The sequence below is a fragment of the Stenella coeruleoalba genome (genome assembly GCF_951394435.1).
Source record: "Stenella coeruleoalba genome assembly, chromosome: 2".
In the NCBI taxonomy this organism is placed as follows: Eukaryota; Metazoa; Chordata; class Mammalia; order Artiodactyla; family Delphinidae; genus Stenella; species Stenella coeruleoalba.
Genome location: NC_137147.1, coordinates 151,483,954 through 151,506,483, shown reverse-complemented (window position 1 = coordinate 151,506,483; position 22,530 = coordinate 151,483,954). Strand labels below are relative to the sequence as shown.

Below are 22,530 nucleotides of genomic sequence, written 5' to 3'. Positions count from 1 at the left end.
CTTTGCTAACACATATTGTAAATCAACAACAGTTCAATTAAAAAAAAAAAACTCCTTATTGGGAATTCCCTGGCGGTACAGTGGTTAGGACTCTGTGTTTCCACTGTGGGGGGCACGCGCTCCGATCCCTGGTCAGGGAACTGAGATCCTGCATGCAATGTGGAGCGGCCAAAAAGTCCTCATGGAACATTTCTTCAATAGATTATTAGCTATCTTGACATCAACTTCAAAACACCAGAATATACTTCTCAGATTTCCTAATTTCTCATAATAAACCAATATGGATTTCTTATATGAGAGCATTTCTAAACATTTTTGAAGTGGTTACTTTCAAATTCTATTCCTGTCTTTGAATATTAATAGTGACTCCTGTTTTGAAAACTCTTTCACTTGACCCTGCTGCATCTTAAGTCCTTTATTCAGTCCACCAATAACCATTTGAGTACCTACTGTATACCAGGCCTTTTCCAGGTAGTGGCAACACAATTTTGAAGAAAACTTCCCAAGTCCCTGTCCTCATGGAGCTTATATCTTAGTGGATGGAGACAAACATACAAATATATTGAGTGGTAATAAGTGACATGTACAAAAACAGAGCAGGATAACAAGGCAGCAGGTGACAATCTGGTTGGGGCCATGAGGGGGAGTGACTGATATTTTATTTTATTTTTTTGTGGTACGCGGGCCTCTCGCTGTTGTGGCCTCTCCCGTTGCGGAGCACAGGCTCCGGACGCGCAGGCTCAGCGGCCATGGCTCACGGGCCCAGCCGCTCCGCGGCATGTGGGATCTTCCCGGACCGGGGCACGAACCCGTGTCCCCTGCATCGGCAGGCGGACTCTCAACCACTGCTCCACCAGGGAAGCCCGACTGCTATTTTATATAAGGTGATCAGTAAAGTCCTTTTGGACAACGTGACATTTGAACTGTCTTAACGGATGGGAGAGGGAGCCATGCAGATATATGGAAGACTAGCGTTCCAGGTAGAGGGAACAGCAAATATTCCTGAGGCAGGAACATACTTGGCCGCTCCAGGGAGGCCCGTATGCCTGTGGAGGAGTAAGTGGGGTGAACAGTGGTGGTAGGAAATAAGGTAAGAGTGTACATGTCCCCACATATTCCCTCCTCATCCAGTCAAGTACCACACCACGCCCAATGCCTCTTGCACCCATCTCTCAGTCCCAGCCTTAGTTCACGCCCTTACCATCCTTGCTTTGTTCACCTGAGGACAGCTAGTACAACATTTCCTGCACTGTAGATGCTCCGTAAATGTTCGAGGATAACATATTTGAATTATCTTCTCCAGAATATGTTGTCTTAGCTGGTCCCTCATCACGCACCTCATGGAATTTGTGTCTCTGAATGTGGTTTCCTTTAGCATTATGACTTCTGGTTGAAACTTTATTGTGATGGGAAATGAAGTTGTGTTCACATCCAAACTTGACAGATTAAACCACTTTTTTATTATAAGCTTAATTGGCACACAGTTCACTGAAGATAACACTTCACTTTTACAGAAGCCTGTCAATAGGAAAATACATGGACGCACACAAAAATTTATATTGGTACTTCAATATAAATTTAAACAAATGCTTTCCAAAGAGAATACAGGTTATTTACATCAATAATTAAAGATGGCTCTTGCATGTGCCAATATCATGTATATGTTTAATTGTGTATTGTGTTTAAGGCCGATGGAATCTGTAGCTAACTTCTCAGTTGGTTCCTAAATAGGTTGGAACATACTGATATTGTCTTCCTTTTAACTATACAAATGAATCATATAAAATGTTCCCTGATATGTAGCGATAAAATTATCATTTACTCCACTTAAGCCTTATGGCAACTTTAGAAGGCACTGCCTGTGAGGATGACCCTGCCCTTGAAATGTCTGGATCTTTTTCTCACCAGGATACACAATTCAAATGCATAGGACTCAGTGAATCCTTAGTATTTAAAAAGGTCCTCATTTCACGGATAGAAATATATAAGATCTTAGTAAACACAGCTAAGTTTCTTAAGGGGATGGTGGCAGGGCAATGGCAAAAAAAAAAACCAGGACAGATGCTCAACAAAAAGCCGTTTGAAAATCATCATAAAGGTAATTACTTTCCATCATAGCTGTATTTTTCTAATTACTGTTATGCCAAACATTTGCCACCACAAAATACATTCATTTTTATTCTTTATTTAAATTATAATGAGTGGTGGGGTGTTTCTTCCTAAATAGCCATTAAGCTCTTTGGAAATTTTAATCTACTTTACTTAAACTACTTTAATAAATAAGAATTTTCCCCTTTGATTTTTGTAAGCAACTGCCATGAAGCATATTTTGAAACCACCTTTAATTTGCTAAAAAGACACTTTGGCAATGTGGAAGAGTACATGACCTTGGAAAGACCCAACAAGTACAGTAAATGCCCATGATCTCAAGGAAAACTACAGGCTACAGAACACTCCATTTTTCTTATACTGAGCTAGAGTACAAATGTAACTGCTTAAACACAAACATCCATCTTCCACCAAATAGTAAACAGATATTTTATGTAATTAGAAGATAATTCCTTCAATTCCACCAATGTAAAAACAAAACAAGTTGCAAAGATCAACAATATAGAGACTGAGGGTGAAAACAAGATGAGTCGTTCACAAGCTAATTGAAACTGCAGCCTGAGGATGCCAGACCAACATTATACATATGAAGAAAAAGAAGCTAAATGTTTACTTATCACAAATAACTTCGGCATAAGCACCAGCTATGTTCAGATGGGGTCAGCACATAGGCCACGTATAAATGCACACATCACAGTGAACGAAAGCCATAAAAATCTAGCTCCCTGGCCCTTCAATCAACCCTTCAGAGCAACGGGAATCTAGCAGGGAGCCAGAAGTCCCCCTTCAGCTGCTTATACAACATTAAGCCCCCCCAGGCCTCACCCCCAAGCCCTTTCCCACCAGCAACAGTCACAATGAGCATACAATTTCTTGATCCAGTTTATCCAAGGTCTGTAGATATGGGCAATAATTTGCCCTATTTCATTTTAAACAGAATGCTTACATAAATTAATACTCAAAGACATTGAAGCATCATTTGTGTATATTCTTATTTAACATTCAAATGGTTTAGATGGCATTTTAGAAGGTCCCTTGGGTGCAAGTAAGGGTCTTCAAATTTGGATTAAACACTGATATTACGTCTAAGATCTTGAATGTGAGACTCCAGGCCTATCTATGGTAAGGCAGGTGACAGTATCTTCAGTCATTCTACATAATAAATGCACTGTTCTGTGGCTACAAAATCCTGACTACTTAAATGATCTACTGCCATGGGCTAAGGTTTTATAAGGCACTTTGGGCTATGTGAAATATTTCTCCTAACTCTCAGGCTGAATCTTAAAGAAATATTTACAAAGCTGCAGCAAAGTAATTTTAAAACTGGATGCTCTACTGATAGGTCTAACTGGGATGGTGAGAAGCAGTTTGTACACAATGCCCGTTAATTTCTCCCTGTGCCGTGTGTGTATCACCGTAGAGAAGGTCACAGACATGGGCCACCTGAACTACTGTGTAGCTCGCTGGACTCTTCAACAGCCACATGACCCCTTTTCCTTTTCTTCATTCAACTGATCTGCAGAGGTGTGACCGTTGGATCGCACCACACCTTCGGGAATCCAGGACTTGTCCACACACCGTTCCATTCGCTTCATTATCAGGTCCAGGAGCATCTCAATCGCTTGGTTTATGTTTGTCCCATTGGCAGCGCTAGTTTCAAAGTAGGGGATTCTGGAAGACAGTGACAACTCGGGTAACAACATGTGGAGGGAAAGGACAGTGACCTTTTTGCTCTTGATAATTCAACTTAAAAAATCGGAAGAATACAAATATACAAGACAACAAAAGCATTTTGCCACACAGGCCACATTAAAAAGTGAAAAATAAAATGATTGACACTGAATTCCTAACAGACGTAAAACTTCTGGAAGTGTTTACTCCCATTTAACAGATGATTAAACTGCAGCTCAGAAAGATAAAGCAACGTGCCCAATTTCATTATGCTAGAAAGTAGCGAAGCCAGGATTTGAATCCACAGCTGTTTGATTCTAGTGTAACCAACTTAAACTATAGGCTCCACTGGTTCCAAATATGCATACTTGCATGAGGATTTCCAAAACAGAAAACTCTGTTTCACTTGATACATACGGGGGGGTAAAAAAAAAGCTGATATAAGAGAGACTTCAGAGGTCCCTGGCTGTATTTGTCAAAGGCTTTGCCACTTGTCAGCTCCAGGCTGTATTCCTGGACCACACACTTGAAGACATTCTGAATTCCACAGCACTTCAGAGTTCCTCAGGTATTATCGATCTTAAGCATGTTTGTTTTGTTATCCCAGGACCCGAGGTTAGGTGTAATTTTTTAGTAACTCACAAAGCATCATTTCAAAACTGTAAGGCTACTTTTCACATATTCTTAAGACGTCAGTCTTGTCATGGTGGTCACCTTTCATACTTAGAGTCAGTCTTTGCAAGAGGATTAATCAATCACCTGCCAAGTTCTTCCTCCTTCTTAATAAAGTCATGAAAATAGTGATAAAATTGTATTTTCTTCAAACTGTTGATTTCATTCCCACCACTTAGTAAGGAATCTGACCAAAAATGCTCTTAGATGTAAAATCTACGAAAGAAAGTTGTTTTAGCACCTCTGGGAGCCCTGCAATTGAATTCAGTAAAATACTCCTTACATTTATAGAGACTTTAACATCCAACTCTATTACAATACTTTTCCTGAAGAATGTCTTTGTTTTCTTGTCTTCTCATAGCATGTTAACACTACATCAATGACTCTCATTACAACTTTGGTTATTCTTTCATTTCCTGGCTAGCAGCAGCTTCCACAGGAGAGCGTTTACAGATTTGTTTTAACCTTCTTACTACTTCTACAGATCTTTTCACAACTGTTCTGCTTCCTGTGTCACCAAGAAGCACATTAGGGGCACATGTGTAGGGATGGAAGGCTATTTGTCCATTATGATTTCCTCAAGATGTTGCCTTATTATCTGCTCGCTTCCTATGGGAGGTAACAGGCCTTGCAACTGGACTCTACAATCCTCTCCTGTTTGAGTATAGCTCTTAAAAACCGGTTGAGGAACCATCACTTCATTTGAGGATTTATCTACCTATCTGTGAGTTCTGAAGGACATGGTTGCTCCACTGATTCTACCATGACCATGTTCATAGCCCTTCATATGCTGACTCTAAAATATCTTAATCAGAGAAGGGTCCACTGGGCAAATTACATCATCTCAGTAGTTTTTAAACCTCTTGCCTGGATATCTCTTTGGTTACTGTCAGTCTTTTTTCCCTACCTCTTCATCTGGTGCCTTAGCCACAAAATGAAGGTAATACATCTTTCCCATCCCCCTGGTCACATGCAGTATTTCTTTACCAAGTTTGAAGAAGACATTCTTTGTGGGGACTGAATAAAGACTTATTTATCAAGTACCTATGTGATTGAGCTAAGTCCTGGGGACACTTTGTAATGCTGCCATTTTTACATGAGCTGCATTTTAGATTAAGAATTCTCAAAATTTAAATACTTAGGTTTTCTCCATCGTGCTCTTTCTCAATTATATCCATGAAGAATCATTTAATATCTGCAGAACATTTCTTATACTTAAGGAGAAGGCTTGATCATTCTATCACCATTCAGAAAGCTATTGTTTAATGGAAAAGCAACTGAAAAACTCATCTCTCCCTCAGAGAATAATGGGCTGAAATTGGAAATACAAAAATAAAAAAGTAGTTGAGCAGTAAACTTTCTTGTAAATACTAGTCATAATAGTGTACATCTTACTTTTAAAATTTCCTCAAAGTCAATTAAGAATATCCTTCCAGCTATAGAGTCCTCAGCCTCAATGAATTCCCCAACAGGATCTCCATTAAGCTATTTCTATTTTCCATAGTTTCTTCCATCTCAGCTCCTGGTAATTTATCTCACAATAATTTTTAAGGCATAAATGAGAAAGAACAGTTGAAAATACTTTTTAAAAAATAATAAAACCGGGCTTCCCTGGTGGCGCAGTGGTTGAGAGTCCGCCTGCCGATGCAGGGGACACGGGTTCGTGCCCCGGTCCGGGAATGTCCCACATGCCGCGGAGCGGCTGGGCCCGTGAGCCAAGGCCGCTGAGCCTGCGCATCCGGAGCCTGTGCTCCGCAACGGGAGGGGCCACAACAGTGAGAGGCCCGCGTACCGCAAAAAAAAACACAAAAAAACAAAACAAAAACAAAAATAATAAAACCTATGCATGGAAGTTACAGACAGTTTGGAGAATAGTTAAGAGCCATAACCTCTGGAGCCTGCCTGCCGGGATTCAAATCCTAGTACGACTCCTTACCGACTGTGTAGCCCTGGCAAGCTGTTAACATCTGTGCCTCAGTTGCCTTATCCATAAAACTAGATAATATCAGTATCTTCCTATTAAGGATTAAATGAGTTAACATTTCAAGCACTTAGAAATGCGTAATTTTTGACAAATGTGTCATTGACAAACATTCCTTATTTCCAACGCAGTAATGGGTTAGGTTACAAAAGTTTGTTTTTAATTTTGTTGTTTAAATCTTAGGACACATAGAAACAATGTCACTGAATTATGGAAAATCATAGCTCCAAGAGACCTCAGCAAGATTATAAACATTAAATTTCCAGACTAGCCCATAAGCATTGATTTAATCCACAATGTAGCTGATATACAATCCTGCCCTAAATTCTGGTAAACTGAACCATGCTTCCCTACGTCAGAGATGGTTCACTCAGATCTGTCCTAGCCAAAATGTTTCATGCTTCAAAGCATTTGTCTCCCTCCAGTCCCTGTCAAACCATAAGAGGTTCCTTACTGCCCCCAAGTGATCATCACTAAATGCTGAGAGAAAATGGATCTTACTTTACTGATCAATACTGAAGTATAAATGACTGGTGCCTCTAGCAGAACTATGAGCTATTCTCTATTTACTAACTTCAGCAAATATTTAATTGGTATAATTTCAGGGTATATGAGTGAAGGTGTACATTTTTAAGTCACTCATATTAAAATAGGTACAGTATTAATGAGATATAGTTTAGAGTTATAATTCAAATTCTAGTAACAAACTAAAAATATATTTACTGGCCATTTGTGAATCTTCAGGTGATGTGACCAGGAGTCAGGTTAACAGCCTTAAAATCTTTTGACTAATTATTCAGAGTCTTCTGAGCAATTGGGGCAACACGGTTTTTGTTTCTATAGGAATAAATGAGTGCTAGAGATCACTCCTCTCTACTCTCAGTTCTTTGAGCTGCCAGACAAAAAGCAAACTAGATGAGATGCACATCAAAGACCCTGAATTAAGACTTCTGTTCCAGCATAAAATGATGCCCCAGACACAGAAATGTGCCTTGTGCTCACATTTGAAAATTGGACTTGCTCAGCTTGTCCTAAGGGCATAGGAAGTCTAGTGGATGGAGTCAGTCATATTTTTATGTCCATATCTTCCTGATGCTCACTTTTAGAAGGCATTCGGGCTACTTTATCTGAACAGTTCTCCGCGTCTGTAAAGAAGTGTTAACAGTGCTTCATGGGGTCTTGATAAGGAGGCAATAAGATAATATACGTAAAGGGCTTAACACAAGCCTAGCATCCGCAAGTGCTCAATCAGTGTTCATCTAATGGGGTTCTCTTCTTCTCTAAAAATAATATTCTGCTTTTCCTAAAACTTTCTAGGCAAAAATTTAGTAATCTTAGCTTAAATTCAAGAGGATCAATTGTCCCCCTTTTAAGCATGGAGACAGGTGTGTTGTTCCTTCTCGCCACATGGTGGTGCTAGAGCAGCATGACTAGGGAGCAGTACCGCCAAACATTTGAAAAAATCATGTGCAGCTAATTGATATCAATCTGTAAACGAGCGCTTAATGACCTTTTGGAACACATGCAGAATACAAATTTTGATGTGCTTTTAATAACTTGATAAATCACAAATTTCTAAATTAAAAAATAATGCGCAAAACGAAAATTAGGGTGGGCATTATCATTTACAGCTTTTCACCGAGACACCTATATCCAGCTCATGTCATAGGTTAGGACCCACATTTTTAGATGTTTTCTTTTCCATGACTTATTTCTACAACACTAGAAGAGCTTAGATCCCAGGAATGAAAGCAAGTGTATTTGGTGATTCTGTCCAATGGTTCTAGATATTTGGCTCACGTGTGGGTCCAGAAATTATGAAGATATTTTTCACTAAGGTAAGAAGCAAGTCTCACTGCTCCTCATGGCCTGTTGGCTGGTAAATGAACAAGCATTTACAGGAAACAGTGAGGGTATAAACTGTTTCAGCCTGGGAGACTGTGCCCAAATGAAATTCAGGTCCTCTACTGAGTCTTTGGGGCTCTGGAAATCAGCCTTATCTGTTTAGTTGCAGCTTATGTGTGTGGTTTTAAAATGTGCCCAATGATACGGCATTAATTTATTTCTTGAATAAGGGTCGGATGTCCACAAATTTTCAAAGAATAAAAAACTATTAGAGATCAAGCTATTCATACATTTCATCTAGTTCAGACTAGATAAGACACTGACAGCAGTATGCTGAGCTAAGCCACTTGAAATCCCAGAAATGGTCTGTACTCGTATTACTAATGTTGTAAATCAATGTTTTTAACACATCTTTCATTCAAGAAACTCTTGAGCACCCTTCTCATCACTAGCCAGCAGTCTCCAGTGGGGGAACAAAGTTGTCTTATATTTGCTGCCCCTAAGAATAGATCTTAAAAGCTCTCATCACAAGAAAAAAAAACTGTAACTACATGGGACTTTCCTGGTGGTCCTGTGGTTAAGACTCTGCACTTCCACTGCAGGGGGCACGGGTTCCACCTCTGGTCTGGGAACTAAGGTCCCACACGCTACCAGGTGTGGCCAGAAAAAAAAAAAAAGGAAAATAAAATTGTAACTACATGTGGTGATGGATGTTAACTAAACTTACTGTGGTGATCATATCACAATATATACATAAATCAAATCATTAAGTTGTATACCTAAAACGAATACAATGTTATATATCAATTATATCTCATTTTTTAAAAATTTGCTGACTCTTTCTTTGCACAGCACATGTGAAATACATACTTTCAATTATCATACTTTCATCATATTCATAATGTTCTCTATTTCCCTCGACCCTGAATCAAAAACAAAAGGCTTATATTGACCACCAACTATCTTCTGTGAATAAAGAGGGTAGAAGGATGCTTAGATGCAACCATTTTCACTCACAATAAAGTCCTTTCCCACCCAGTTGTGGCTGGTGCTCCTTTGGTACCAATCCCAGTGTCCCTGCCCAGTCTGTATCAAAGCTGATATCATTAACTGTGCAAGAGAAAAACTCCTCCTGGATTTAGCATGGATTTTCCGATGTTAAGTCATTGAGCACATTTCCCTTCTCCAAGCATGGCACAAGTACACACCTGCTTCATATTCTGTGCATAATGATCTTGTCCAGCTCTGCTGTCAAGGAAAATATCTGCCAGCATGCACAGCTCATAGTAACTTGACATCTACATAGGTGGGTCTCAAAGTGTTATCCTCAATCACTAACAGCAGCAGCACCTAGGAATCAACTAGAAATGTAAAATGTGGGGCTTCATCCCAGACGTACTAAATGAGAAACTCAGTGGGACAGCGTTCAGGTGAAGCTGGAGCACACTAAAGTCTGAGATTCAACGGTATCATCTAAAAGACGAATGTTGTCAATGTTGCATTCTGCTTTCTCTTTTAATGTATTTGTCACTGACTTTGTAGCTATTTTTGAAAGTATTTCAGCAACAGTGTGAACTATAATAGTTTTGACTGGCAGAAGTACAAATTTGAATAACCCTCTGTTTTGCTCTCTTCTCCAATTTCATTGACAGTATTATTCAATATTACATACTAGAAAGCATTATTTTGTAGTTGTTCTAAAAAATTCGACTGCTTTACGGGGCACATCGCTTTGTTGTGTTAGGAAGTGACCTAAGAGCTTCACATCACAATTTAACCACGTTTTATAGCAAAAAAAAAAAAAAAAAAAAAAAAAGGTAACTAGGGATGAAGGGATTCTTAGTCTACTAAAACTAATTTTTTGAATATTCATCATCATGCATACAATTCACCCTTTCTATTTTGGGCTGCTGCATGAAGCCCTCATTCTCAGATTTACTTGTCCCAGCAGACACAGATTTATGTTCCATATTTGCACTGTAACATGTTTTTATTAGGTTTGCAAAGTTTTTCTGAGACATAGTCTTTCACTCTCCAAATGCATGTATATTTCAGAGAACCACCTGTGAACCAATGACCCATTTTTATGAACTGAGGAGAGAAGGCAATATGATAGTAACAAAAAATGCAAATTTATCAGACAACATACAAAAGATATGAAGATATGCCGTAAACTACTGTTTTCTGAGTGTTAGCACATAGATGGACTAACCAACATAGTCCTCTAGTGCATGTGCAACCAATGAAAATATTACGATTATTAAAAGTGAAAAAAAGATTTCTGTGAAAATAATCATTAAACTTATATGTTCAAATTTGTGAAGCGCATGTGAACCAAATTTCCCCTTTACACCTTCCTCTGCCAAACAGCCTACAGAACTCTATTTTATGCTTCCTAAATCCTGAGGGATGTCTGTTTCCACCCCTTTCCATTCTTCAATAATTTCAATTATCTTATCTGCTAATCTCTCCTCTCCTTATTTTAACTCAGCTCAGAAACTTTACATTGAGTCCCTCTTATGAAATACTCCCCAGATCTTCCAACCTGGGCACAGAGGGAAGACAATCCCTGTTATCCCCAGAGCCCCCATATAGTCAGAAAGCAATGCCAGGCTCTTTCATACCAGGCAGGAGATGGGATCCTAAGAACCTGCCCAGAGGAAACAAGCAAAGGGCTGAAGAAGGCCAGAGGGATAAGAAATCAATCCAGACTCCCCCACAAAGCTTGACAATGTGCTTCTTTGATCCAGCTAACTCCCCTAGCTGCCCTATTTTTTTTTTTTTTTTTGGTCTTTGCAAACACACTTCTCAAAAGCATGGTCCACAGTTTCCGTTGCTTCATCACTTACTTCCTCCTCACCCCCTTGCAACACAGCGCCCAGCTTCAACACTACAGAATCCTCCATGATATTTGATCCCTCCCTCTTTCCTTCCACTACTTTACACAAAGTGCCTCTCATGAGAGGAGGGGACATATCAGGTGATCAGAATCGCCTGCAGGGCTCTGTCAGCCTCCATTTCAGAATCACCTCCGTCAGAGGTTCTCAACCTCTGCTCACAAAAATCACATGGAGAGCTTTTAAAAGATACCAGTGCCCGGCCCCCACTCCCTACCTGTGGTGGCTTTGCAATCTGTCAGCTTGGCTAGATTGCACAACACTTCCCAGAATTCCCTTCCCAGTCAGGGTGGACCACAGAGAGATGCAGCGGGGGGGATGCAGAGGGCAGAAGTGAAGGAGCAGCCATTCTGCTCATACATCGACGCTTCTCCACTAGCTCATCTCGTTGGCACAGACCAGTGACCAGACCTGCCCCCTTTCCACCTTCCCCTAGATCCTCCTTCAGCTTCTCCAACTCCTGGGCCAGGTGTGTGTGTTTAGCTCTGTGGCAAAGGGTCTTGGCTTCTGTAGGACACCCACACCATCCAGGTCAGAAGCCATAAGAACTGATACAAGTTTCAGTCCATGATTACGAGTCCCAGCTGGTTCTGGCTCTCCGCCACTTCAAATCCATCTTTCCCTCTGACTGCCTGCCCTGTGGGCTCCAGAGTCAGACACAAAGCAACACTTTACAAAGGCTGCCCGACAGCTCTCCACTTCACCCCACTCGTCATCCCCAGACTGACCTGGGAAAGTACTCATAACAGCCCTCCACGTTTGAAGGCTTTCGACAACTTCCTGTGTCCCGGGAGATCAAGTCCACTCTTCTTACCTGGTGTTCAAAGCTCTCCAAACTCTGGCTCCTTCCCACCGGGCCTTCCACTCCCCCCCACCCCCGGTTTGAACCCCATTGTTGAGTGTTTTCCGAACTCAGTCAGCCCAAGGAAGAACAAAGCAGGGGTCACACAAAGAAAAGGGAAAGGGCCTCCTCGGGCCTGCCTAACAGAGGTCGCCAGCGTGGTAACGCCCCTACACACAGCCTACTGACACCCCACACCATATCTCTCTCTCCCTCTCTCTCTCTCTCTCTCTCCCCTTCCTTCTCTACCCTACTTGCTGCCTCCCACTTATATTAAGGGTAATTAATACATACACATTTGCATTCTCATTATATTAGAGGCAGAAAGAAAGTAAAGCACGAATTGTTTTGTAGACGTGCCCCAGACACCTTAATTAGCAGCGGCTGACCCCTTCTCTCATGTCCAGTTAATGCTGCTGCTACTACGAACCTATTCCCTGAGCTAAAGGAGGAAGACAGTATTTAGTTGATTCTCCAGCACAAAAACACAGCTTAAACCAAAGGGGATCTTCACAGTCCTCTCCCAGCACAGGTATTCCAAAGCCAATAAGGCCTTCTTGTCTGCGGGAGCTCTCTACAGCAGCATAGGAACTGGCTTTGAAATTTCCTCACTGAATATAGAGCATTTCCTTACCCTGGGTGTCTCTTACCTGCATCTTGGAAAGGAGGCCTTACATAGTTAGGGCATTTGACCTCAAAGCTGTCTTTCTTCAAACACCAAGAGACTGAGAAAAACGGTACTGAAGCACTGAATGAGGGCCCTCGCCCACTGCTGTTGCTATGGTTCCCATATCATATAATATTAATATGCAAAGTAGGTATTTGACACCTCCCCCCAAGGGCTACATCTGAGTGTTTCAATTTTTTGCTTTTGCCCTTTTTGTTATCCATTCATATGCAAATGTTTGCATTGGAAACTTGCCCTGTAGATTCCTCCACAAAAATACTCACCCATACTTCTCTGCAAGTCCTCTGGCTTCTTCCTCTTTTACTACTCTTTGGTCTTCCAGATCACTCTTATTTCCACATAATACTATATCTGGGTTTTCACAATATGCATGCATTTGTAGCTGGCCTATTAATATAAGAAAATTTATTATAGGTAAGTAATGTAAGTCTATGATCAGTGGAGAATACATGCAAAAGTGCTTTGAAACTGTAAATGGATACACAGATATAAGGAACTGATATAATTCTTTCAAAGCACCAAGACCCTAAGCTATAAAACTAAATGGATGGGGCAGAGATGTAAAACTAATCCTACCCTTATGCACATACCCCAGCTTATTTGTATCGGAGAGGAATGGGAGAATTTGTTCTCTCTCCAAAAGTTATGTACACACACACACACACACATGCATACACATACAACATAGCTGTCTTTCTTATGAAGGCCGTTTGAAAAAAAAAAACTTGGAGGATTTACTAGTGCTTATGGCTAATCTTAAAGCTCTGTTTGTCATATATTTTCTCTCCATAGCAATGACATTTTAAAACAAATTGTCTTTCTATAAACTAACCTATTTCCATCTGAAATGTTATTCACATTTTCCTATTATCCTAAGGCAGAATCAATTTACCTAAAACAAACAAAATATAGGATCAAATGAAGACAGAAAACCCAGAATAAGTAGTAAATGATTCTGTCACCAGAACCAAGAAGCAGGAGACTACAATTCTTACTCCATAGCTGCTATTTCTTTTCACCTGAAAACGTGTAAATAGGCAATAATTTTTAATAGCAGTTAAATCAAGGGAAATTCAACTAAGCTAAAGAGCTTAATATCCCAAAGAAGGAAAATAAAGCCTTATTTCTTCCTCATCACACTCCACAATGAAATGAAAGCAACCCAAACTTGCACAATAAGACATCCTCAAAAATGTGTGGCTTAATTTATTTTTTATCATGGTTAACCAGAAAAGTGTTGACATTTTAGTTCCTCATTATAAAGTCATGTTCGCTATATCTTATCAGGAGAAAGTCAAATCGGCAAGTATTTACTGAGCAATAAGGGAGGCCTGATACTTGGTGTAGAATTCAAGGCACTGACCTTTGCCCTCAAGGGACAGTTAGGGGAAACAAGACCCATACAGGCAAGACCAAACTGTGTACCATTTCCAACAACAGCCGAGACCTTTCTTTCCTCCAGGCTGTTACACATGCTGTCCCCACACCCTTGAATACCCAAATACAACCTTCCTTCAGGGAATCCCAACCCTTCCTTTAAGACTTGCCTCTCAGTTACCTCTACTGTGAAACCTTTCTCGTCTCCAGAGAGACTGTGCTCTGTTAACACCATGTCTATTCAGTGTCATGGTTATGAGCATGAACTCAGGACTCAGGGTGTCTAAGGTTGAATCCTGGCTCTGCCATTTACTAGCTGTGTGGCCTTGAGGAAGTTATGTGGCCACTCTGTGCCTCAGTTTCCCCATCTGTAAATGGTGATAATGACGGTACTTACTTCATAGGGTTTAGGTGAGGATTAAATGAGTTAATTCAGCAACTCTTCAGGTAAGGTCCATGGACCAGCAGCCTAACCATCACCTGGGAACTTGTTAGAAATGCAAATTCTCAGGTACCACCCCAGATCTACTGAATCAGGAAGGCTGGGTTTCAGGCCTGGAATCTGTGTTTTAACAAGCCCTCTGGGGGGATCTAGATGCATGCTTGCACTTGACAATCATTGTTAATATAATAAAGAATTTAGAGCTGCTGTGTATTACCAGTAGTAATGTTTAATAGTATTTACTTTGAGGAGTCTGGGAAGTACGATAACTGATAATTTTTCTTTTTTCCCAACTTTTCTACAAAATCTGTGAATTACTTACCGTGGGTTCGATCCCTGGTCCAGTAAGATCCCACATGCTGTGGAGCAACTAAGCCTGTGTGCCACAACTACTGAGCCTGCACTCTACAGCCCATGAGCCACAACTACTGAGCCCACGTGCCACAACTACTGAGCCCAGGCACTGTAACTACTGAAGCCCATGTACTGAGGCCCACGTGCTGCAACTACTGAAGCCTGTGTGCCTAAAGCCTGTGCTCCACAACAAGAGAAGCCACCGCAATGAGAAGCCCACGCACTGCAACGAAGAGTAGCCCCCACTCACTGCAACTAGAGAAAGCCCGTGCGCAGTAATGAGGACCCAACACAGCCACAAAAGAAAAAAAGGTAAATTACGGACGTCCCTGGTGGTCCAGTGGCTAAAGACTCTGTGCTCCCAATGCAATGGGCCCGGGTTCGATCCCTGGTCAGGGAAAATAGATCCCACATGCCGCAACTAAGAGTTCGCGTGCTGCAACTAAGGATCCTACATGCCTCAACTAAGACCCGGCACAGCCAAATAAAAAATATTTTTTAAGTAAATTGATTAATCCTTTTAAAAAAATCTCACCAAGGAAAAAAGCACATACATAAATAACTACAACTAGAGGTGGTATGTGATACGGACCCTGTAAGTAGTACAAAAGGTAATAGGAGTTAAGAGGAGAGAAAGAATTTAATCCAACAAAGTTATCACAGAAAATTTCATGGAGGCCATATTTTGCTATATTTTAAAGAAAAAGTAAAACTCAACTTTTTAAGGAAATGGGAGTGGGTGTGAGGAGGGCTTTTCAGACAGAGGGAATAACGGATAAAAATATAAAGGCAAAAATACGTTAAAAATATACCTGCTGGGCTCTTGTCCCATTTATGTGAGGCTACAGAAGAAAAGTTTAGAAATATAGGCTGCTTTAGAGTTTCCCTACAAAACACGCTGCCTGTGGGCATGACTGGCTCCTCCTACAAGCTCCAGAAAGACAGGTGAGTGATAAAAACTATCTGATTGCTCTCAGATTTCAAATTCAGGCCCAGAGGACACAGCTCTCTATTCAGTCTCCTAAACTCAGCAGGGATCACCTTGGGACTCTTACCCCTTGCCCAAGATGGCATGGACAGATCTTGGGTCAAGGGAGAAGGGACTGCAATGCAGCTCTAGAGAAGCAAAGGGAGGGGGCAGACTTGCTTCCTCCCCCTGGGCCTTCAGTGCCCAGGACTCAGCTACCTGCTCAATGCAACACTTGCCTCTGTTCTTCTATCACCATTAGTGTGTATATATATATATATATATATTTTTTTTAATTTGACCAAAAAAAAGAAGAAATGAATGATCCCTCTAATAGTCAAAATACTAACAGGAAGAGGAAAAATAAAATGTATAGATAATTAACAAATTTTTATTCTTAATTAAGATTTGCTATTACCACCTCTGACACTGAACCTTATACCATTTTTTTAAAAACGGGGCTGGAGGGAGGAGAATACTTTCCATTGAAGATGCGAAATCTCCAATATGCATGTTTTCTTTACCTAACTGGGCAAAAAGAATTCTTTTACACTATAAGGAAAATATAAAATAATACATACATACACATAATTTCACATGATTTTGTTCTTCATCTAACTAGCCATAAAGCCCAAATGGACAAGATTTATCTTGTCCAGGGTTTCAGTTTCTGCCAGTGAAAAATAGGTGGGTTGATGCTCTTTCGATGCTAAGATTCTATGAGCCCATCTCTAACAACAATCCTTTTAAAGTGCTTGAGTTAAGAAAGCCCCAGAATTTGTTCCGATGATGCAGAGGCGAGAATGATGAGCAAGGAATGAGGATAAGAGATTAGAAATAGCCACCACCCTTCAATTGTAAGGGTGTGTGACTCAGGCAGGCATTTAACGAACTGAAGCCCAGTAAACATGACTAAATTGGGGAACCTATATTTAAAGTATTAAATAGCTCTTCAACTCTTAGTGATCAACTTAGTTGAGAAAGAACATAAAGGGCCACTGAATCAAGGGGGGAAAAAGGCCACTGAATCAAAAGCCATAAGCTCCATGTCATTGGACAAGTCTGTTACTCTGTGAGGCTCAGCATCTTCATCCTAAAATTAGGACACACCACCTCCCTGCATCTGCTCACAGGCGGCACGTGGGGATCAGACACAAACTATGTGAAAATGCTTTGAAAACCACAAGGCACTAATAAATTACTTATTTAAAAACTCTTTTTTTTATTTTTAAAAATTATTTATTTTTGGCTGTGCTTGGTCTTCGTTGCTGCGCGCGGGCTTTCTCTAGTTGCGGCGAGCGGGGGCTACTCTTCGTTGTGGTGCACAGGCTTCTCATTGCGGTGGCTTCTTTTGTTGTGGAACATGGGCTCTAGGCTCACGGGCTTCAGTAGTGTGGCATGTGGGCTCAGTAGTTGCGGTGCAAGGGCTTAGGTGCTCCGCGGCATGTGGGATCTTCCTGGACCAGGGCGTGAACCTGTGTCACCTGCATTGGCAGGCGGATTCTTAACCACTGCACCACCAGGGAGGTCCCTCATTTTTTAAAATAAGGTTTTCTACTATAAAAACCACAGCCCATTACCCTTTCATAATACAAAAACTCCAAATTCTTAAGTAGTGGGTGTTTTGAAATAAGTGTTTTCACTTTAAAGATTTGATGTTAAGAATTTAACATCACAGCCCTCTCAATAGATTCTCTAAGGTAACACTAATACAGAGGAAAATGTACATTTGCAAGGCAAGAAAATGATACATTTGGTCAAGTAGCAGTATTTTAAATGGCTACTATAACCAATCATGTAAGAGATTAGGCTGTCTCCAAAGAGCCAAAATGCAGGTTCATATATATTTTGCTGGGGACCACTCTGGCCAATGCAGTTCTAGAGGTTTCTATGACGGGATCCTCCTGGTAAATGCTCTGGCCCTAAAAGTAGAAAGGGCCTCAAAATACAGAAGAGGCATGGAGCCAGGGGTAGGGTCCATCAAGCTTTCAAAAGGGTCAATGTGATACACGTTTTAAACCCTGGGATGGTAAAATACGTGATAGCACTTCTCTAGGCTTCTATTTCCTCATCTATAAAATGCAGATGAGAGTCCCCTTTGTGGAAAAGACTGATGAAGAGATTACATAGAAAGCACTCCTTGTATCTAGAGTGCAGGATGCACTCAACAAATGAAAGTGAGCATGACTAGGGAAAGCAGAGTATTTCAGTTATCTTCACCCCTAAACTAAGAGCCTTGTTCCTTTAAACAGCATCTTAAACAGCACTAGGAGCTCTTACAGAACAACTTACAAAAGAAGTAGAATATAAAAGGGATTTTACTGCAGGGAGTGGGAAGCAAGAGGCAGGGAGACTATTAACACTTACTTATCCAGTTTCTGACACTGAGGAAACTTTGCTCATTTGTCAGATCAAAAAGCAGAAGAAACCCCATAGCATCTCTGAAGAATGCGGTTGTCAAGCTGCGGAACCTGGGAACATAAAGCAGATTGGTCACCTAAACCATGGCCCCACTCTTGAGAGAGAAAGCCACCAGCAGTGCCCTCAGCCTCTTACAACAGTTCATCAAAAACAAGTTAGATGTTTAATAACATGCCGCTGTTTCTAGTAACTTCACATTATATATGCACATTATACATGCATAAATCTTATTTGTGCAAGATTTACTGTATTACATTAATAGATAATTTCAACAGTGTAAAATTATGTACATAATCAATGATATTGGATAGCATACAAAATATAGTAAGTAGTTATCTAGAGCAAGAAAGAATATGTGAAAACAAATCTAGACTTTCGAAAATGCCAACAATTATCCAAAGTTAAACGTGCAATTTTCTTTTAAAATAAAGACCATCTGTGTAAACTTTTAAAAAATTTTAAATAAGTTAGATGATGCTGTTCCAAACATGTATATTACAGTTATTTATCTGACTGATAAAAGTTTATGTGTTAATAGGCCGTGTGATTTAAAAACCCAGCCTGCTGGACAGGGATGACAAGAACTAGCTCATGATTCCTTGGTCTCAACCAAGAATTTACTGTACAATTAAGAGTTAAATAGGCCCAAAGCAATGGTGCTTGCTGTGTTTGTCTTCTTTGTCCTGTGAAAGCTTGACTTGATTGAACATCACAATGTGTTCCATGACCTTTTAATGTTCAGTCTCTAAAGAAATCTCTTATCTCTGAGAACCATTTCTTTGGCTTTAAGGTGGGGATAGTATCGCCTCAGTCTCCCCTTTCTTGGTACTCTCTCCACCAAGGATTTATCCTGCTCTCTCTCCTCTCTCTCCCCCTCTAGTAGCAGGTTTTCTCTTATTTTGCTTTTATGCAAAGCCTGCAACTGACAGGCGAAGGCTCCAGGGAAGAAAATACTGGTACGAATCTGTCATCTAATCCGCTCTTTTAAGTTTTCTCAATTATTTCTAATCCATGTTCTTACAAAAAGAGTACTTATCTTTCAGAGATACGTACCAAAATAGTTACGAATGAAATAATTTGCTATTTGGGATTTGCTTCAAAATAACTGGGCGGTGGGGGTGGTGGGAAAAGGTGAGGAATATACGTGAAGTACGATGGGCCACAACTTGATGGCTGTTGAAACCAGGGAATTAGTACCTGAGTTCACTGTACTCTCCTCTCTACTTCTGCATATACTCGGAGTTTCCCATGATAAAAAGTTAAACAAACAAAATCCTTCAAGGAAATTGTGAGAGCTAACATGGCTATAGCTAACTAAAAGCAACTTCAAACAGACTTGTGGTTGCCAAGGGGGGAGAGGGGTGGGGGAGGGATGAATTGGGAGTTTGGGATTAGCAGATGCAAACTATTATAAACAACAAGGTTCTGTTATATAGCACAGAGATATATTCTATATATATATATAGATATAGATATATATCACAGGATATATTCAATATCCTGTGATAAACCATAATGGAAAAGAACATAAAAGAGAATGTATATATTTGTATAACTGAATCACTTTACCATACAGCAGAAATTAACACAACACTGTAAATCAACTATACTGCAATTTTTAAGAAGTAACTTCATATGAAGATTTCATGTGACATTTTTGTCATGCAACCTCTGACCCTATAAATTAATTCCAATGAGATTTTCTACTAGGTTTCAACAATCAGGTAAGAATAACGCATACAACTCTACAGCTTTCTTTGTGGTTGAGTAAACAGCAAAAGCAAATGGAGGAAAGTATACAGATCTAAAAAAAGGGTGGGAGAAAAAGAAAAAAGTCCATAAGTAAAAGGGTCCATTTTGAAAAGGATCCATTTTTCCTTTGACCTTGTACGAAATAAAGCCACCATTATCAGCTCAGACTGATACATTTCCTGCTAATTTGGCAGCATGTCTTATCCAGGTGCAAATCAACTAATCAGCTGGCCTTTTCCTGCTCAGGTCACTGCGTGAAGAGCGCAGCTGTTTTTCCCCTTTCCTCCAGTAAGGAGCACGTAAGTGAAGATCTCATACCTCTCCTGCCCTGCTGTGTCCCATAACTGCAGGTGGATTCTCTGGCCTCTGCCAATGGCTCCATCTGGTCCATTGGCTCTGTACACCTAAAATGGAAAAATGAAAGAGAAAAAGAGAACTTCTGAGAGAACTTCTTCTCACTTTCCTATTCAGTACAACTCCCCTAATCATCTAAACTTCTAAAGGAAATCCCATCTGGAATACAATCTTATTTGTATTTTATTCCAAATAATCGTCTTTGGGTAACACAATAATTTGTATTAAATGATGTATGTACATTATATATCTTTATAAATATATTACAAAATATACAAGTAATACATAATTTGTATTAAAAAATAATAATCAGCTCACCTTTCCTCAAAGTCCCCTCAGGTCGCTAGTTTCAGGAAATATTACCTTCTCCCCATCCTATGTTTAAAAAGTACTCTTAAAACAATTTTATAGGAAGGGCCTCTGAAAATCTCTTCCTCCATCAAAGCAATAAAAACACTGGCAAAAACAGTCAAAATCAACTTTTTCCAAACCCTTAAAATTAACAAAAGCTTGCAACATTCCAAGGAGCACCTATTCAAGAAAAACAGCTGAATATCAGTAAAAATTGTAAATTTTGTGCCTTTTTAACTTGTCCTATTCCCATTCCCCCTCCCCAGCTCCACTGTAGCCTTGAAAACCAACAGATGCACAACTACAGTAGCTGTGAAAACCATCAGTGCAGCAACCACTGTAGGAAGGAGAGGCAGAACAGGTTTGGAGTTCCCCAAAAGTCTCATCCCCAGAGTAGTGTCTGAAATCTGCCTGTAAAGCTCCATTCCCAAGTCTTGCCTTTATTTTATCTGACTTAACTTGCTCTATGAGAAAACCCTATCCTTAGACCATTTATTGAAAGCAATCAGCAGCAATTATTTAACATCACAGCTACCAAAGGCAGCAAGACCAGTTGGACCTAATCTAACCCAAAATCTTAAAGATAAGATATGAGATGTCCACAGAGAGATTTGAAAAGTTTCACAATATTCCTTGGAACCTACTAGGCCAGGCTCACGTGCATGGTTGTACATGTGTCCAGGAAAGACCTAAAAATGCCCTAATCTCTCGCCTTTGGCTGACCTTGAGACTCTTCTCAAGCAGAAGTGAAGGCTAAGGCAGAGTTGTAAACTGCCTGCAGGAGCATTAAGCAAACATCCCAGCACACACACACAGAGTCCCTCAGAGAAAGCTGAGAGATATACTGGCTCAAGAATTTAAGAAACTTTCTGTCCACTCATTAGCTGACCACTAAGTTAACTAAGCAGAGACTTCAGTAGCTGCACGTAACAAGAAATACAGACTTCACAGAATTAGCCCAAGAACATCACTAAACAAACAGTGACGACAAAAATAAACGGGAAAAACAAGAAACCCTTGGGAATGGGGAGGAATCTGATTTCCAGAGTTGCTACATTCTATCAATTTAAATGTTCAGCTCTCAACAAAATTTATAAGACACACAAAGAAATAGGAACACACACACAGATAAAGCAACCAAAAGAAACCATTCCTAAGGAAGCCCAGATGTTGAACTTACAAGACTTTAAATCAGCTATTATAAATATGTTCAAAGAACTGAAGGAAATCATGCCTAAGGAATCAAAGGAAAGTATGAGAATAATGCCTCACTGAATAGAGAATGTCAATAAAGAGATAGATATTATAAAAAGTAGTAAACAGACATTCTGGAGTTAAAAATTATAACTGAAGTGCAATATTCACTAGAGGGGCTCAAGAGGAGATTTGAACTGGCAGAAGAAATAATCACTGAATCTAAAGATAGCTCAATTGACATCACCTAGTCTACTCACAAAAGAAAAAAAAAAGGAATGAATAAAAGTGAAGAGAGGGAATTCCCTGGTGGCACAGTGGTTGGGAATCCACCTGCCAGTGCAGGGTATGTGGGTTCAAGCCCTGATCCAGGAGGATCTCACATGCTGTGGAGCAGCTGGGCCTGCATGCCACAACTGCTGAGCCTGTACTCTGAAGCCCACGAGCCACACTGCTGAGCCCATGCGCCACAGCTACTGAAGCCCATGCATCTAGAGCCCGTGCTCGGCAGCAAGAGAAGCCACCGCAATGAGAAGCCTGCGCACGGCAACGGAGAGTAGCCCCTGCTTGCCGCAACTAAAGAAAGCCTACGCACAGCAACAAAGACCCAACAC

General features: G+C 40.4%; 1 protein-coding gene across 2 annotated transcripts in view; it reads right to left on the bottom strand.

Moving 5' to 3' along the window:
- Positions 1 to 1,389: 1,389 nt before the first annotated feature.
- Positions 1,390 to 22,530, bottom strand: part of RAB27A (RAB27A, member RAS oncogene family) — a 74,153-nt gene continuing 53,012 nt past the window's right edge. For both annotated transcript variants that reach the window (XM_079912294.1, XM_079912295.1), the window contains exons 3-6: positions 20,336 to 20,421; positions 18,212 to 18,315; positions 12,968 to 13,091; positions 1,390 to 3,780 (exon numbers count right to left, since the gene is read on the bottom strand). In XM_079912294.1, the coding sequence (XP_079768420.1) occupies positions 3,582 to 3,780; positions 12,968 to 13,091; positions 18,212 to 18,315; positions 20,336 to 20,421 (513 nt within the window). In that variant the 3' untranslated portion in view covers positions 1,390 to 3,581. The remainder of the gene's footprint in view (positions 3,781 to 12,967; positions 13,092 to 18,211; positions 18,316 to 20,335; positions 20,422 to 22,530) is intronic.